The 19653-nt window shown below is 39.5% G+C and overlaps 1 protein-coding gene and 1 long non-coding RNA gene across 2 annotated transcripts; one reads left to right on the top strand and one right to left on the bottom strand.

Moving 5' to 3' along the window:
• Positions 1–248: 248 nt before the first annotated feature.
• Positions 249–19653, top strand: LOC307013541 (centrosomal protein of 95 kDa-like). The gene is made up of 21 exons (XM_079640941.1): positions 249–473; positions 1570–1698; positions 2296–2403; positions 2652–2762; positions 4247–4367; positions 5830–5948; positions 7310–7509; positions 8995–9067; positions 9542–9600; positions 10101–10309; positions 10418–10544; positions 10846–10963; positions 11444–11646; positions 12056–12151; positions 12713–12851; positions 16971–17140; positions 17239–17313; positions 17788–17940; positions 18230–18376; positions 18504–18575; positions 18726–19653. Exons 1-21 carry the CDS (start codon positions 449–451, stop codon positions 18900–18902), a joined length of 2631 nt encoding a protein of 876 aa, XP_079497067.1. The 5' UTR covers positions 249–448; the 3' UTR covers positions 18903–19653.
• Positions 12923–16951, bottom strand: LOC307013614. Its single transcript, XR_013800999.1, has 4 exons — positions 15702–16951; positions 14623–14677; positions 14350–14395; positions 12923–14135 (listed from the first exon to the last, which is right to left on the bottom strand). It is a non-coding gene; the product is annotated as an uncharacterized lncRNA (long non-coding RNA).

The raw sequence follows: 19653 nt of genomic DNA, 5'->3' as shown, positions 1-19653 counted from the left end.
CAGAGGTCAATGCATTGGTTTGTCATCATGCAGGTGCTCGAGGTTCAACAAACAGGGGAGGGACGTATTTTGTCTTCTGCTATGGTGATGTTAAATGTGGCGAAATAGTCCCCACCAATTTTTCTAACAGTCACGCCCATGACTATTATCAGACTACTATACTACAATTGTTTCACTCGTTATAACGCTTTACCCAGTGTTACCAGCAGAGGGCGGTACGCACCCATCAGAGGGCACTTCCGGAAACAAAGACCGATCGTAACGTCCAATCAGACAAGACTTCAATTTTAAATGAGACGGTAGTTCCTTCTCCATGTTACTGAAACCCACAACAAACACCGAAACTGTGACCCCATCTGTTGTCAGGACGGACCTTTGAATGATACGACTTTTTTCCTGCTAGTGGGTAGATTTTGAGCTCCAACTGCCTCGCATCGACAGCCGTTTCATGGGCACCCAGGAGGGAGAGAGAGGTAAGGCAGCCGAGGCTCTGTGCTCCCGTCCGGGGGAAAGCTAGCGACACGTATCGTTATGTTTCTGCTAACATTAGCTGCTAGGTTTGTGTTGCTTTGCTACTGTCACCAAGCCTGTCATTACATGAACACACATATTCTTTAGAGATGAATTACAGTTTTGTTTAAGTATCACAGTTTAGTGTTCTCTGATGATATTCCCGTTAGCAAACAAGTAGCAACGGGCAGCTATCTACTTTAGAGACAACTCAACCAGTAAAGTTGTGTCAAAACCTACCAGAGGTGACTTAAAAGTGTCAGACTATACTTTGCTTGTTGTTTTACCATCCCAAATCCACGGCCATCGCTATAATTTGTTAAAAACGTAATGTATGTCATCCACCGGTAACGTTAGTCTTTTTAGCGGTAGCGTTTTCAGTTCATCTTTATCATTAGATTAAAAATACATTAGTAAAATAACACAAACAACTAACAGTACCTTGATGAAAATGAGTGTAAGATTAGTAGTAAGGTAGATATTGTGTTTAAGACGGGGAGAGATGACTCCCCGCTCTCAAACTTAAGTTTGCCGCGGATGGGCATTCATGATTAACAGTATCACCCCTAGAGGAGGTACTGATCCTGCTTTATAAATATATAAATAACAAGTGAATGTCACAATAATGAGCCATTCAGCTAACATTCTCCCTTTCTTTAAAAACAACGTCCTGTTTTGATTGGGGAGGCAGACAGTGTCCAAACTTTAAAGACTGTTTTGCTTAAGACTTTCCTTTTGGCATTTTGATTTTCTTTTTATTTGTATCTATTTTAATTATATTTTACATTCTATCTTGTATTTGTATTATGTTATTGTACTTGTATTTATCTTTTAGCACTGACATTAATGTTTGTTAATCTGTGAAGCCCACTGAGACCAACATGTTTAGTGATATTGGGCTATATAATTAAACTTTGATTTGATAAACTGGCTCTTTATACATGGTACATGTAACCCTATTCTCTATAGTTATAGGAAGACTCTAGATATTAAATCCAAATGTCTGTTTAAGGACTTGATTGTTGGCGATGAACAAGACTTTTGCTTTTATTTCTACAGACTGGGTAGAGGTGGCAAATGATCTCCTCAGCAAGTGTGCCATAAACCTAAGGCTGAGGAAACTGACGGACTGTGATGCAAATGTTTTCATTGCTCTGTACGAAAACATCTTGGGGGAGAAGGTTCCAGGTAAGAGCAAGCTGCAGATCAACCAAATGTCAACAAAATTGGTTAAAAAAATAATTGGCACCTATTTTGATTTTTTTTGTTCATTTTTTCTCGAGTAGAATTACAACTATTGACCGTTTACAGCTTATTTGTGATGAATTGCTGTCTAATTGGATAATATACTGAATTTCTAAAGCATTTGACTTGCTGGTTAGACTGACCTAACAAGCTTTATTAAGCAAATGATTATTAATGTATATTGCAGAAGATAATCGATTTGAAATCTGATGAAAATAACTATTATTTTTCGTCCAAACGATGCATATACATTTTAATCACAAGGCCGGTGTACAAGCTGTGAGGTTTTAGTCCAGTGCATGATCTCCTGAGTGTGCTTAGTATTTGCGGAATGCTTCCTGAGACCATTATATATGCCATCATGAGACTGTTAAGGTTGCTGAGCTCTTTCCTGCTTTCTTAAGTACAGGAAGTAAAAGCCCAATGTGTTCAAGGAAGTGTGTGTGCATGTTGCTGTAAGGTTGTGTGGATTCCACTGTTTCTCTGGTCTCATACATGCTTTGGTGTTTAACATTTGTCCATGTGTATATATTTGTTTAGATTACATTGCAGCGCCATGCAGTCAAGAGGATGAAGCCCATAACGTTCAGTCTGTAATCGATTCACTCTCCCTGGATTACCTTCAGATCAGCCTCTCACACATTACAGGTATAATGCACTTTCACTCTTTGCAACAGTAATTATTAAGGCATGTATGAGATAAGAACATCTCAAATGAACTGCTACATACTTCAGATGGTAGAAAATGTTACTTTCAAGTCACTTTAATTTTGGCTGCATGGCCCCATATCCTTCTGTTCTGAAGGGGTAAACCAACACACAAGGTCACTTTAACAATCGACCCTTTCCTTCTGCAAAAGTACTGAAAGTAAAACTGATAATTGCTGTGTTTGCAGGAGAAAATGTTGTCAGAGGGGACAAAGATTCAACCGAGAACCTCCTGGAAATCTTTGATGGTCTCCTGGAATATCTCAAGGAGGAGATAAGCGAGGAGTCACAGAATGGAGGTAGTCACATTCATTTCTCACTTTTCCTTCATCAACCTGACATATTTTTATCTTACACATTTTGCTTTTTATCTCACAGATTGGTACTTTATCTTCAAAATGTCAAAAATAATCTTATTCCAGCTTCTTTTCATGTGGATGCTTTCTGGTTTCCATACTCCTCTATGACAGTAAACTGCATATTTTTGCCTGGACAAAACACACACATTTAAGTGTGTTTTCTTGAAAAGGCATTAGATTAGAAGTGACATCAGTCCTCTAAACATATTCCAACTTTGAACTTCAAACTATTCTTATCATTAAATCACTTTGCAGAGAAAGTGGCAAGAGGACCAATTAATGGCAACCTTACTTATCTAGTATTTCCAGTCTCCTTGAAAAAAAAAAAAAGATTTTCTTTTTTACTGACAGTCACTCACCTCTGTTAAGGTGAGACTGCCTATTTGCTAGGGCTGCTCAATTAATCGTATTTGAATCGCAATTAAGATTATGGCTTGCAACGATTACGAAAGCAACGTCATCGAAATAAAACGATTATTTTTGTTTTGTTATTATAACTTTTTCAAATTAATTTTTGTTTTTATTGGTTTTTCAGTTGAATTATACTTAAAGTTCAGGGTAATCAACTGTTAAAAACATAATCTTCAAAATGTTTTTCTCTAATAAATGAATGTTTTCAAAGTAAATGGATAATCGTTTTTAATAATCGTGATATCAATTATTGACCCAAATAATCGAGATTATGATTTTTGCCATAATCGAGCAGCACTACTATTTGACCTTCTGTATGAACAGGACATAATGTACCCTGAACCCAGTTTAGGACCAGCTGGTGCAGGATTTTAAAGGGAACAGTCGACTCTCTTCACTACAGAACTAAGCATGCCTTTGTGTGAGTGGGCTGTCCCCTGAGCGCTGCCAAATGGCTAATAGTAGTTAATGAATTTGTCTCCACTTACAAATGATGTGAGTGTCTAAAAGGCCTAATCAAACGTCCTGCATTTGTAATAGTGAAATTGGTTCAGTACAAGAGAAGCTCTTGGTGGTCAGTTTACTGGGGCTGAAGAGTTTAATAATCTAAGCCGTTGTCACATTGGTTCAGTGTTGTGCCTTTCTTTAGTGTCTAACAATGACAAGTTGTGCTTCAACTTTTAGTACTCCGCTTAGTTATGCCTAGTTGTTCCTATATTTCGCTTCTGAATTTACTTTTGTTCTCAAACCCACAAGATGGTCTGAGTTGTTTATCAGTCTTTTAGATCTTTATCGTTTTGAAGTGTGAGCTTAAGGAAAACAGACATTTTGTCAGTCAGAATGTTGAATTAAAGGTCATGTGTTTTAGTTCCTCTTTAAAATTATTCAGACATTGATTTTGTAATCCCAAGTTTTGCTTTCTCTTTGTTGTTGGTTCTGTGTTTTTTCTTCAGTTTTTTTGTATTTTTCTGTCTCTCCCTCTGGGTCATTTGTATAGTTAATCTTTTTTCCAGAGGAACTGATTGACAGTCTCAATGAGGATGTCCCTGTTGAAGCCAAAGAGCCTACCAGCTGTGATGCCCCAGCGCAAAAGGAAACTAAACTGGAAGGAGCCTCGTTGTCTTCCAGTGGAGAGTAAGAGCTTTTTTTACAAACACTAGTGCACACATGTTGATTTGGAGATCAATTATGAATTTATATAAATTATACATTTAATTCATGGTAAAATGTTAACTCTAGTTGACAAAGTCAGTCGGTATGTACAAATATATTATTTTGAAATGCTAAACGTAATTATTGAAAGGAAGTTAGGAAGGGAGTGCAAAGTTTTAAAATCTTGTAAAAGTAGTTATTTATATAAATATACTTATAGTATGTCTTTATTAAAACATTTTCTGATGAAAATAGTCATAACATCTAGATATTCATAACAAAAAAAGCATTTCCTATTCATATTAAAATGCCTTTTTTTAAACTAATTGACAGTAGACAGAGAGAGTGGATCAAATGTGATAAATGTGTTTCTCAGACTCAAACTTGCAACAGCCCACACAACCCTTGCTCTTGAATTAAGAAAAGGCCAAGCATGGTAGGACAAAGAAAACTGTCAAACAAATGAAAAAATACCAAATCTTCTGTTTTGTTTGAGCTCTTCCATTTAAAAAAAAAAGGAAAGAAAGAAAGATGACAGTCAGGTTTGCTCCACATGACTTCAACCATCACCAGCTTAGGAGCCAATTCTGGCTGTGTATCCTATTGACTCAACAGACAATTAGGCAAACATTGGAGCTGTAGTGTAAATATTAGAGCCGGAGCGGGTAACTTTAGTCCGCACCCTCTGGCACAGACACAAATTACCATATGACAGAGGTCCGGATCTGCGGAGGCCCCAGATAAAAAAAGAAATAGTTTTCAAATAGAGTCCAGTTTAATAACAGTACATGCTTTCGTCAATATATATATATATATATATACCGGTATATAGAATAGTAACGCTCATTCTGACAATTTTACACACATATATTTTTTCATAAAAAATAAAATACATTTTGAACAGACATGGATGTAAACTGCAACTAGTCTGATAGGAGGAGGCATACAACCGCGGGGCAGTCATTCTAGTTTTATGTGTCGGGTGCAGGTTATGGCACTGCTGGTGTATTCTTTCTATTCATACACTATTACATACATGTTTTGGAGACAGTAAGAGCTATTAAAATATAAAACCGTTTTACTGTGAGTGCCAAAAAAACACCTTCTTATGTCCCAGTAGCACAATGCAGCTTTTAACATAATCAGTGTGTAGATCTGTTCCTGCTGTGAGTATTTCAATATCTGTGGACCAGCATGTTATATGGCTCATAACAGCAGCTCTGCCATGACTCATTCGCCCAATGACAAGGCTCAGATCTGGAAAACTCTCGGTTTAACACGCAAGTCTAATTATTATCATCTCTTTTGTCCTAAGTACTCGTTGAATTCTGTTATCAAGAATGTTTCACTTTGAAGAACAGTTGAAGGTCATATGTAGTATTTTTGCGACTAAATATCTAATCCAATATCACAACGAACCATATTATTATGTTGTATCGTTTAGGTCCGCTGTGTATTCCAGTAAACATTCCCTCCATACCTGGAATGCTGAGGAGGCGGGATCAGCCAGTGAGCTCATTGGGCTGGGAGTCTCGGCACGCACATTCACAGCCAAACAAGACGGTGAGACACTCAAACGCAGCCCGTCTTTACCTCAATTCTCAAGTGTTTTTCGGCAAATTACTTACTATCTATATTTCTATATTTTTACTGTTGCATTAAGATTTTTGAGCAGTTCATTGTTGCCTTAGTTAAAGATTTTTCAAAATGCATTTCTGTTTGAAAAATGTTTAGGCATTGGAGAGAATATAAGTTGTTTTATGCACACATTTTTGGTTTTATATTTAATTTTATAATGGTGTGTTTACCTGTAATTGTCACAGTGTACAGTAGTGACCTAACCAGTTGCGTGGCTTCACTGCAAACCACATATATATATATTCTGATACAATTTAGCATCAGCAATCAGTGTTTGGCAGACAAAGCATAACCTTGTTGACATAATCCAATACGATTACAGTTATTTGTCTTCCCTGTCACAATATGTTATCAAGCTGACGTTTTCAGCAATCTGAGATATAAATATTACCATAGAGGAATAGTTTATATTTCTTTGGGAGTGTTATGACTCTAACGGCCCGTCCACCCGGCGTGTCTGAAACTCGACCAACAACCAATCACATGAATCTCCCGCCCCTGACACACAAGCAGAGGTTTGATTGGCTAGAGCTTGTACTGGCATATAATTCGATTGGCTGACGCTTCTGCCGAGGCTTCAAAGTGTTGAACATTGCTCAACTTTTGTAGCGAGCCACGCCAGCAAAGCTCCGCTTCCCATCCCACAATGCAGTTCGGCGAAAAGTGACGTCACCCAATTCAAAGTGAATGGTGAAGCTTTCAACGCACGCCGCTGTGTGGACGGGCCGTTAAAGGTCCCCTATTATACTGTTTTTCATCAATATATTATAGGTCTCAGATATATACAAAACATGTCTCTGAAGTGTTTTTCTGAAATACCAAACAGCTCATTGCAGCATCCCATAATCCCCTCTGTTTCAGCCCTGTTTCAAAAGTGCTGATTCTCTGTCTGTTACTTTAGAGGAAAAGAAGGAGCCACTCCCCACGCCCCTCTGAGAGATATTTAGTTAAAAAGAAAACAATTGTGCTCTAGGAGGAGATTCAGGTGATAAGGTGGGGGGTGTTACCTTGGTTGCTGATTGGCTAATGGTTACTCAGGCAAAAAAACGGTATGACATAATAAAGTGGCCAAAATCTGATCAGCTCATTTTCAGACAGGTTTTTATATAAATGGATCAGGACAAAAAGAGGGTGAATCTTTTTTCCTGTAACGTTGAGAATCTCTTTACACAGAGGGGACACACGTTGATTTATACAAGACATGAAAAAGTGGATTTTGCATAATAGGTGACCTTTTTAATAAACCTCACGATTAATCAACAAGGCTTGCCTACCCTTCCTTCCAGATCCCACCTCTGTCCCTCTGGACACACAGGACGCTCCAATGACTGGCACTCTGCCCTCAGCCATCGCCCTACAGCCGCCCACCCAGAGCAACACCTCCCACAGACCGGACACAGACCCTCACTCACCCAGCCAGTCCCCCACAGCTGCCGGTCCCAGCCAAGGGCTTGCAGGGGAGGAAGCTGCTGCTGTCACCACAGAGGTAGCCTTATGATTCAGTATGATAAGCGTTTATATTTTACCTATGATTTGAATGCAATGAAAGGACATGCAAACTTTATCGTCCTGAAGTGCTAGAGGCAAGAGATATTTTACTCTAGTGCCAGCAAGGCAACACTGTCCCTCTTTTAAACTCACTTTCACCCTGACACTTCTTATTTTGGTGATTTGAGGATACTATAGGAAAGGGAAAGCATACTCATCCAAAATGGCTGACGTGTGCTGGCATTTATTTAACTCCTCAGAATTCCTGACTGACTGGAAAGTGTACTAAGGATGAGTTACCAAACACCCCAAGGAAAAGTATATTGAATGTCTGCTGTCCTTTAGCTTGGAAGTGTCACATTTCTATAATAAGGCTTGCTTTATGGGTCAACTCCTGTACCGCCCTACAGCCATGACCAACCACACCCTCACTTTGGATAACTAAGCCTCAGCCAAGCTTCTTTTCCAGACTGTTTTATGTACCTAAACCAAACCCTTAACCTAACCAAAGCTTTGAACAGCTTAGCAACAGTCTTTTGAACTGCCTTTATGCAGGTGAACTTGGGTCTTTGTCATACAGCAGACTAAGCCACAAATAGTTTGCTGAACATCTATTGTATTATTGAAACAAATCTTTACTGACACAAATTGGATTATTAAATGTAAGTGACGAGTTGTTGATGAAGTTCTGACAGACATACACATATTTATTACCTTTTAAGAAATGTACTGAAACTATTGTCAATCTGACACTCCTTAGCACGCTCAGGTATTGACATGCCCAAGATCCTGAGATTGTGTGGCTGCTCACACACACACACACACACACACACACACACACACACACACACACACACACACACACACACACACACACACACACACACACACACACACACACACACACACACACACACACACACACACACACACACACACACACACACACACACACACACACACACACACACACACACACACACACACACACACACACACACACACACACACACAATAACAGCTTAACCTAGGGCCTGCTCCTATTAACCAAGTATTTGTTCTTGCTCTTTTCAAAAACTTGTGAACAAAACTATTGAGTGTGTTATCTCTTTGTCTACCTGCTAGCCTGAAATGGTCATCTAAACCTCTAGTTCTAAGAAGATGTTTGAGGATTGTGTCAATAGGAAGCAAAATTGTTGGCAAACCCTAAAAGCTCTCGACTCTTTATTCTTTTTATGGAAAAGAAGAAGAAGGCAGTCAGTATCATAGTTCAAAGCTCCAATCCTCTCCTCAGCCAGTTCTCTACGTGCCAATCATGTTTTTAATTAATTTGTTTAATGCTACAGACAATTGTGATATGACCTTGTCTGTGTGTTTTGTTTTTACTACTGCTTTTCTATGTTCCTGTTTCTTGTGTTTGTTGAGACCAATGTTCCCCCTTGTGGACAATAAAGCTTTATTTCTTGCCATCCTTCTCACACAGCCTGAAGCTAAACCAGAGGCTGAGACAGTTGTTACCAATGGGCTACATTCTCCTCCTACTTTCCACTCTCCTGGTGAGTAAAACAAATGTACCTTCATATTCAATTCAGATCAAAATGTAAAAAATCTCCCGGTTCAGACATTTATCATTCAAAGGGTGCATGGATGTTCTAGATATATTGACAATAAGGGAGTTTCAGGACAGATTTCAGAAAATTGCAAAAATGCTATACATTAGCTATCTAAATGAAAAGGTTTTAAACACCAAATCCCAGCATGACATTTTTTGAAGGTGCTCCAACTTGGTACACACAAGCATCGGACGAAGTTTATCTTCAGATTCCCAAACAAATGATATGTAGCATATACTGTTGCCTTTTCCTCCTGCCGGGTATAACTGGATTATAAATGATGACAGAATATTTGAGTCGACAGTGGATCTCCTTACAAACTGGTAAATCACCGTTTATCTGCTATGCGAGGGCTAACAAGTGGAAATCTCCCAAGTGTAACTTTATTCTTAATGAAATGTTTTTCTCAATTTCTAGCTGCAAGTGAGTCCAGTCAGCACAGAGCCAGGACAGAGGGGGAGGGGGATACACTAGAGGTGAGAAAAGCAACAAGCCCATGTATTAATTTTTACAGAAACCTCAAACCCCTCCAGAAATGTTTGGAACTTGTTTTATTGTAAGTATTGTGTCATCTCCAGAAACCCTTATAAACAACACGGGTGAAGGTTGGGTGTAAATGCAATCTGATGGAATTTCTATAAAGAAATAAACACTGAATATTACCTGCAAAACTGGGAACTTAACGTTTTTCTTCAATAGCTCATTTGCAGTCTTTCTTTAAAGGTGCTCTAACCAAAAATCATACTTTATTGTAACATAAAATAGGACACTTGTTAGTGAAGGCCTATCTGTCACCTTTTTGTTTATCCAAGACTGACAAGCCCATTCTGTGCCATGTGTCCATCTTATTAAGAGGGATTTGATTCACTTTTATAAACAAATGCCACACCTTTATGTTAGTTTCCCTCTTTCTTGTTTTAATTTTCTGTAACTTTTTTGTAAACCACCTAAGGAATCTCTTTTTGTCTAATTTCAGCCGACTAACGGGGGTCCCAGGAGGGTTTTGTTCCGCACCAAGCCAGATGTGCTCTTCCTCACCCTGCAGGATGAGATGGTCGTCACAAGTCCTTCTCCGTCAGACACTGAGGATGAGGAGGAGGAGGAGGAAGAGGAGGAGGAGGATCTGAGTTATACACGAAGACAAGCGGACAGAAGGATAGCCCACAGAGATCGAACAGGCCTCAGGTAGTGGACTTTCAAAGGTCAATAAGAGGCAACAGAATATTGAAATGAAGGGGCAATGTGTGAATGCTCCCTTTCCTGACTGTCTGACTATACTTGCTCTCTGAGCAGCAGCAGGTTGGAGGAGGAAGATTTGAAGGAGCCTCTGGCGTACCGCAGACAGAGGAACAAAAAAGCAGAAGAGGAGCTTCATCACATATCTGAGAACCTCTCCCATCGACTAGAGGAACTTGATCAGGTGTGAGATGTGTATAAGATATCATCCTATCTTCATAAATGTTTTGTATCCAAGCAAAAGTGGCTTTAAATTTGCTGTGCATGTGTCTCTAATTAAGTGTTTGTATTTACCTGTTGTTTTTTTATTTTCTACATACACACTCTTTAAGCAATTGTTAGCTGCATGATTTTAAAGCTATGTAGGAAAATCTGGGAAAAATATCTAACCGTGATCATTTTGATAAATAATGTTTTGGAGGGTTGACATTCTTACATCTTTCAAACGTTGTATTATCTCTTTAACGTTGGCATTATTCCTGTAGATGCTCCAACGAGTTCTGGGGGACAGTGGAGAGTCCAGTGACGTGAGAGGAGAGGACAAGCAGTCCCACCACAGTGACAGCGTCATGGAGCGCCGCAGGGCTCCCAGACAGCAAACGGGTAAATACAAATGATGGCTAACACAGTTAACTCTTTCATGATCTTTGAAGAGCCGGAAATATTTAAATAATTAGATTCCATTTGTAGGAGCCGTGAAACGTGTTTAGTAATCCTTTATGTTTTAATATAAGATATTTGTGTGATCACTATTGATTGGTTGGCTTGGGTCACATGGATATGGGCGGCACTCATTATAATCCTGTTCACCTGCGTGAGGTGTGTGTGGAAGAGAGGGTGACACAGGACCGTTGTACTTTTTTGTTGATCGCAAGATTTACGATTGCTTTGATTATAACAATGTATATATCTGATCACCAAGTTTTTTGTCATTAAACTACAATACTAAGAAACAGAGCTTTTGATCCCATTAAGTACTTTTTTAGCGTGTCATACGACATCAAACTGGCCCGGCCTCAGCCTCTCAGCGACTTAGTTTGTTTCCTGCTGTCGCTATACCATTGTTAAATGTTATATTTTCAGGAGCACCTGGCACTGAATCCTCCCCCCGGACACGCTCCTTATCCCCCTCCCCTCCGCGGGTCCGTCGCTCCCTACAGGGACAGTTGGAATCTGCCATGGCAGAGGCCTTGAGTCTGGATGATGGGAGACAAACAAACCTTGCCTCTGCTCAATCAAGACGAGAAGAGCTACCCCACACACCGTCTTACCGAAAACTGAGCAAGGTATCACCATGGTTATTGTTTTCAAAGTGCTTTCCCTTTAAGTTCCCATAGTCTGCGACCCTGGACATGTGGTAGCTTAACTAGTGGCACACTAGCATGCCAAATGTCCTCTTACTCAGCAATTTGAAGATGTGCGGCTTGATTTTGAGTAGTTGGATATATTTTTGAGGTTTATGGCTAATGAACAAGATTGCTGGAATGTTGGCTTAATGATCTGAACTCAGATCTGTATATTTTTAAAGTATTCTTATAAGTAATTTCAATATCCTGATTATGAGAGAAATGTCATAAATGTTGTTCTTTAATGTTGCTTTTCACATATTCAGATTTAAGTTAATTTGCTTGTTTATTTTGGTTCTATTCATCATGTCACGAGCCTACAAAATAATGTGGACTCTCTCTCTTTCAGTATTTGGAGAATAAGGCATATGAGGAGGAGTTGAAAAGATATGAAGACAAAGAACGGGCCGATATAGACAAGGCACGCCTCAAAGCTCAGGAAGCTGTAAGTCATTAGTATGATGTGTAGTACAATGCAACCGCAACCAAAGTATTATGTAATCAGACATTGTTAATGAGCTTATTACAAAAACAGTTTAAAACCTAGAGACAATAGAGGTGAAACACAATCCTTTTATCATGTGCACTTTCTGAACTAAAATCAATTTATGAAATCACATTTGTTCAAAATAAGTTTTAATGTATTTACAGAAAAGCACAGATAGTCATAACATGGTAAATACTTTTAGAATGCAATCAAACAAAAAACCTAAATCTACTTTCACGATAAACATATAAATAGCAACTTGTTTAATCTAATGGAAACTGACATTAACACCAAATGACTCAACTGATGTTAAATGGTATAAAATGGGAAAGGAGAAATAATTTCTGCTTTGCACACTACTCTACGAGCGGCAAAGCAAGGATATTAACCTTACCAAAAAGTCCTTTAGCTTTGAGAAAAATTGCCAATATTGTACGTTTTTGTTTGCTTTACCTAATGGGCAATTAGTCCTAATTTACTAGCCTTTAAATGTGTCAATGTGTGTGACTGTGTGTGTAGGAGCGTCAGTACAGAGAGGCTATACTCGGGGAAGTTTCGGACGGGTCCAGACTGTCTCCAGAGAGAACGAAGACCCAACGTAAAGCACAAACCACACCGAGACGGAGAAGGCAGGAGGCCCCCAGGAAAGCTCCATCAAGTAGGTTTAGACTTGTATATTTACCACATGGACCTTTCGGCTATTATTCTAGATTTTGATTAATATTCAAAATGCATTTTTCCACATTACTATTATTGTCACTACTGGAGAATAAACAATGCTTTTAGCTTATTTTACTGCTTTACTCTAACTGCACATATTAAATAGAGATGTCCCGATCCGATCACGTGATCGGAGCCGATCACGTGATTTTCAAAAGATCGGAATCGGGAGAAAAAAATCAGGGATCGGGATTTTTTTTTATATACCGGTAAATACTTTTTTTCTTTTTCTTTTGTATTCAATGTTACAAAACAAAAATGACCATGTTCAAGTCTTAAAGTCATCCTGAGGCCTTAGTTTTGGTTTCAAATTACACAACATTATGTATGTGTTGCTTCTTTGGGGCTTGTTTTCATAGACCTGGTTGCTTATTTCTCTCAAATCTGGCAACAGGGTGGGCAGGGCGCAGTGTCTAATTGTAGCAGTAAGCTAACGAGTACTGAAAGCTTTATTTTGTTTTGATCCAATGCTGCACAACTGAACTGATCCAATGCTGCAGTGAAAAAAGAAGCTATATCCATGTTGGATAGAATATCCAATTTAAATAAAAAAAATAACCTTAAGGGACAACTTGAATGCTTTTTTTCTCTTAATGCATTGCATAAAGATCGGATCGGGAAAAATCGGTATCAGCAAATTGTCAAAATCAAATGATCGGAATCGGATCGGGAGCAAAAAAAGGTGATCGGGACATCCCTAATATTAAACATTATTACTAAAGCTTCAGCTAGAAAGTAAAGTTTACAGAATTGTTTTTCATCAACAAGCATCTCCCACAGCATAATAATGATCCAACTTTAAGGCAAATCGGAAGCTGGACTCAGGCCCAGTTTCAGATTTGTGTGAGTCAGTTACATCTTAGACAGAGTTGCCTTGTAGCTCTTCAGGTCTGTACGAGGTCATGGTGACTCTGAAACCGAGGCTTCAGAAGTGTTTGTTTTATTAATCTGTGATGACTGAGCGGTAGCCTTTAAGGACACCTTGTCCTTTGGCTGACATCTCTTCTTTCGCGCTTTTCTTTTCTTTTTAAAGTTCATATTTCTCACTTCAGGCTGGTTGGCCCACTTGCCGTGATAATGGCAGAAGTAACAGCTTTGGTAGACTATCAAGAAAGGACCATTAGTCTGTTTCATACAGCGGCACTCTCTGTTGCACATGGGGCACTCCTTCATCAGCAGCAGGATGGCCTCCTCATCAACAATGTGCTGCAGAGCTGGTCTGCTATGGGGAAGAAAATGAAAGCAGATACATTATGACACTTGTTGCAGCACGGCTAGAGGTGAAAACATGTTGTCACTACGGATAAGTGGTGCAGGGGTAAATGAAACCTCTGAATTGATTAACTGTATCACAGAACTGTCTGCCTTTTTATTGAAAGCTACGTGGTTTACTTTGCACATCAGTGTTTCATGATCAAAGATATTTTTTGACTTACTTCTCCGTGGTTACAGTGCATGTCTCAGGTACATTTACTTGAATGCCTGTGAATAAATGTTGTTTTTTGTTAGTCAACCGCATCTTTTTTTAGTCCATTGTAGTAAATAATCTACATAGTAAAACCAACAAAAATAAACTCTCTATTGGACAACTTGTATTACATCAGCAGCCAGCAGTGTATACACACTGTCTACACCTGGCTGAGGAACATCAGAAATGTACCAGACAAATAGTAAAGAACATTAAAGTTGAAGATTATTCAACGTCTCACCTGAGCTTCTAACCTGGCCTGGTGGTCCGTCCATTACTGCCGAGCTGTCATGCAGCTGTAAAATACCACACAACACAGACACATTTCAAACCCAATGACTTGACATTTTAGCTACTACATATACGTCAAGAAGAATGGCAGGGAACTAGAATATCCCCCCGTCCTGCTCCATCTTATATGTCCAGTGTGTAATCCTTTCCTTTAACTGTGCACATCTCCTGAAGACCCAAATGAAACAGGTGTGAAAGTGCCTACAGTAAACGGCAGTAAGCGTGCATCTAGTTTAGAGACGCAGACCGGAGTACCAGCAAGGAACCAAAACAAGGAAAGAATATCAGTTTAAGTGCCACTTAGCCATATACAATATTACACCGGAAATCCGCTGTCATTGGTCTAAGGAAGACACAACAAATGCAAGATTATTGATGTGATTATTGAAGTGATTATAACAGTAAAGTCTACAGAAGAAGAATTTCCCAAATGGAGAACTATCGAACCAAGAGAGAAAATCCTTAATCGCTTTTGGAAAAGTTGACATACTTTATGTTCACCTCTGTGTTTATTGGCAAAATATTTTACATTGTGTGTCACCATAAAGTAAACATTAACTGCAGACAGCACCAATCAGCTCATCTCTGGTTGATATGTAGCTGCATGTGAGGCAAGGTGAGCTCCAGATGATGATGGTCTGAGGAGGGATTGTTCAGGACTGGTGGGAACAACAGTGAGTTGTGAATCTATTGTGGAGGCCCGGTGGCTCTCTAATGGTGACTTCTTGTGAGTTTTACATTGGGGGAACCCATGTTTTTCTGGTATTGTGCTTTGTGTAGTTAGTACATGCCTGTTAAAGTATTACATACCAATAATGGTCCTAGTTTGTAATGCATTTTTTTAAATAGCGTGTTGACCTACATCTCCATCATAAACAAACTCGCTACCCTATACATAATTTACAGAATCTATGTGGTTTGTGTTGCAGTTTTACTACAATTTTGGTTCTCGTTGAAACAAAACAAAAATATATACTGGTTGTTTGGTAAGTTGTTCTGTATATTTGTGGACATTCAGCGCCATCTTACCTGTAGCCTTGGTATAGCAGTGGGCTTCCGCAAGTTTCTATTTTGCCTATCTTCAGAGAAACGATCACTGCAAACGCGAAGTTGTAAATGTCCAAGGTTGCAAGCCACAATATATTCAAACGTGACGCGTGGAAAGCTAAATGATGTGACAGGACACGTAATTGTCTGCACAGCACGGAAATACACATGAACTCGCCATCGTTTTACGAGCAAATCAACAGCAGCGGAAGCGGAATACAGTCTGCAGCACACGTTCTCTGGCGCATGTATACGGAAGTTCTTCGGTTGACAGAATGTAGTGCCAAATTAAAGAGCCGCCTGACGGCAAATTAAGCCGGCTAATATCTGCTGCAACCATAGACTTAACCGATCACAGCATTGCATTGCGTTGCTTCTTCACACTGCGTGACTTCTCCAAACTTGAGGCGTGCATACCGCCATCTCCTGTAGGTCGGCCACTTTAGAACCCCACTTTAAACTATGCCTTTAGTGAACAACACACCATGCAACATTAAACCGCCGACTTCAGCTAACATTAGCCAGTCAGTACCATAGACTGAATATATTTAAAGGTCAGTACGTGTGGTACTGTCGGTGGATTCCGCAGCAGCTACTCTCTCTCTGGTGTGGCTGCACTGCAGTCACTTGAAATATGATGCTCGTCTATTCGTGTTGTTATGGTACGGGTGCTTGAAGCGGCCAAACATGACTGAGAACCCTATTTATTTATTTATCACCGATGATACATAGTAAATAGTAAAATAAGTTATATTAAATCCAATTTAAAATACTATTCGACGGTATTCTACAGTTTTTAATTATTTGAACAAAGTTGCCTCAAAATTAAAATATCATGTATGATTTGTTTAAGACGGAACTATGTCCAGGTGCCTTTTAATGTTATTACACTGTACAGTCTTTGCTAAACGTAAAGGGAAAGTAAGCTCAATTCACATTACATAAAATATGAATGTTATTACTATGTACCGTGTCGTTAGAGCTGTCTTTACCATTTAGATTTATCAAAAACTTTAGTAAAATCCCATTAACTTTGAGAGGTCAGGGTCATTCTAAATAGGATTCACTGGACATGTCTGCTAACCTATGAGGGACATGTCAAAAATCATTTTTGTATGATATTTTAAATGTTGATCTACCATTTTTATAGGCTTGGATTTAGTGACATCTACTGTGAGGTTGCAGATTTAGAACAACTATTTATACTTTAGTTGTAATATTATGGTTTGTGTTTTCTCTTCCTTTCTCCAGTGAAAATAAAGGAGAATGACCTCTTACCTGTGCTTCGGGAGGAGCTGCCCCACCTTCACATCTCCCAACAAGCCCTGGGTCGGATGTGGGAGCAGCAGATGCAGCAGGTGGACAGACTCCATGCCCTGTCGTCCCCTCAGAACCAGCAACACAGCAAGATCTCCAGCCAGGTAGAACTGGGAACTGGGTGCCAGACCAGGATGTGCCCTTTAAAATCTGGAGCATATGATTTGGTTGTTGTATGTGTAAACCCCTGCTTATCTTTCAGGTTCAGGAAGCGCAAAAGAAACATGACCTGCTTCAGGAGATCGTTCGCAAAGACAAGGATCACAACAGGCGTCTGGTGAGCGTCAACACAAACACATTCAAAAGCTCTTTTTCACATCTAGAAAACTCATGAACAGTTACAATGGCAATTTAGATGACTCGAGTAGATCAACCGATCAATACATTTAACTTGTATTGACTTTCTTGCACTGTTCTCCAATCATGTATATTTTATCTACGTAGCTACAGACTTGTGAGACATTATCCCTGGCCCTACTACTGTAAATGAAAAATACAAAACTAATTTAAAATTCAAAACTATTGTAACACTGCCCTGGATATGCAGTGTTTGTCATACCTATAAACTTTACCTAAAGATAGATGGTACTACAGCTCCTCTAAACTGATGCTAAAGTATCTATCGCCCTCTGGTGGCTGGCTGCAGTACAGGTCATAAAGCTGCCCGCTCCATGTCAGCCAATAGGAAATGGGATAACTAAAAAACGAAAAGAAGCTGAACCATTACAAGCTAAAACTGTTTTTCTTCCAGAGGGACTTCAAAGAGCGTGTCGTGCAGCAGAAGTCGACCCAGAACAGACTGAAGGAACAGAGGCAGCAGATAGCACGCGCCAAGAAGTACCACAGCGAGTACCACGTCCAGCACCGGGCCCGCCTCATGAGGGCCCGCACCGAGGAGGAGAGGGTGGGTAGTGAAGGCCAATACTCACTTTGAACTCCATTTGACAGAATAAGACCACAACCAACAGATACTTACAATATGTGTTTATCTCTTCATCCTTTTTTTCAATTATTAAAGATGTTTCCTTCATTATATACTATATTTCAAAATGCCACCAAGTTAGAGCTTAATATGAGAGCAACTGTTTACTATTAGCACACATAAGTATGGTTACGTAGTTAGATAATAAATTACAGACCCTGTGATAATCTGGTATTAGTCTTTTTGTTGATGTTTGGTTGTGTGTGTTTAGATGTTTCGGCAGCTGTTTGAGGAGGGGTTGGGGCTACAGAAGGATCGGTTGAGAGAGCAGAAAGCTTTCGCCAGGGAGCAGCGTCTGGAGAATCAGAGACGACACCAGGACCAGATCAAGTCCATGGAGAACTACTATAAAGACCAAGTAAGACACACACCTGTAGAGCTAAATAAAAACCAGGAAGTCAGCCTAACTGTGGTCCTGTTTTCAAAATGGGTTTAAAATGTACTCATTATTTCTAGGTGAGCTATAATGGGCCCCTCTCTTTCAGTTTTCACTACTAGCTGAAAAGCTCTCTCTGGAGCGGCAGGACATCCAGGTTCGGAAAAAGGCTCAAGAAAAGGTAAACCTTTCAAAGAACTAATGATTTCTTTTGTCAGACACCTCAAGAGCCACACAGTTGTTTTGTTTTTAGGTTGAGGTTATTATTTCTATTGCAGTGACTTCAAATCTGAAATGTCCAAATTGAAAAGAATGTCACATTTTCTCACAGGCTCTGCTGAAGATGAAGAGAGAGCTGCGTTCAAGAATGGAGCGTGAGATCGGTGAGCTGCAGAAGATCATCATCGAGAACGACAAGGACGATCACTTCCAGGAACTGGAGGTTCAGAGGCTGCGCAGCCGGGTCCAGATGGCTTCCTTCCAGAACAACACTAGCTATCTGCACTGACCAGGGAACAGAGACTCAGGACGGTTTGAAGCTGGATTGACATCAGACGAACATTATGCAAAAGACTGTTTCTGCCTCTCTAAAATAATGGTACGACTTTCCGGCCGCTGAACAGTACATCTGCATCTCCCTTTGCACAGAAGAGGGAACTCTCGTAAGAACAAGTCCTGATGATTATTAATGAACTGAACACTCAGACAAAATGTAGCTATTAGCTTATTTAGCTAACTTCCTCTCACCTCAGCTGCTATACCTGAACTTAATGACACCTTGGACCGAGTCCCCTTCTTCCATGGATTTTAGTACTTGATAACTGAGAATGTTTGAAACAGTCTTTTTGAGCTGATCTCGTAGCAAATGAGTTCAAATGTTCATCCTTTTGCCAAATAGGGACTTTTGATGCAAAGTTATTATGAATGTCCCACACCGACAGATTTTTAACTCCCATTTCACCCTTAAATGTCCGATCATTAATGAATTGTGGATTATTTATTTGTTAACCTTAATGTTGTTTGATTTTAAATTAACCTGGTGTTGTAGGTTAATTCTGTCTGATCACCATGGGCGATGATAATCAGTCTTTTCCTCCATTGTGATTGTTTTTAACTCTCCGCCTGAACTAAAGGAATCGTAGTTTTAAACAGAAACCGGTTGTGATGTTAAAACACTGTCCACTGATATGTAACTAATGAGCACACTATTTCCCCATCATCATCATCATCATCATCCATTAAATGTGTTTGCTCACTCA

This window comes from Notothenia rossii, assembly GCF_949606895.1.
Source record: "Notothenia rossii genome assembly, chromosome: 1".
Lineage (NCBI taxonomy): Eukaryota > Metazoa > Chordata > Actinopteri > Perciformes > Nototheniidae > Notothenia > Notothenia rossii.
Note: the sequence above shows the minus strand (reverse complement) of the source record. Positions and strands in the feature narration are given on the sequence as shown.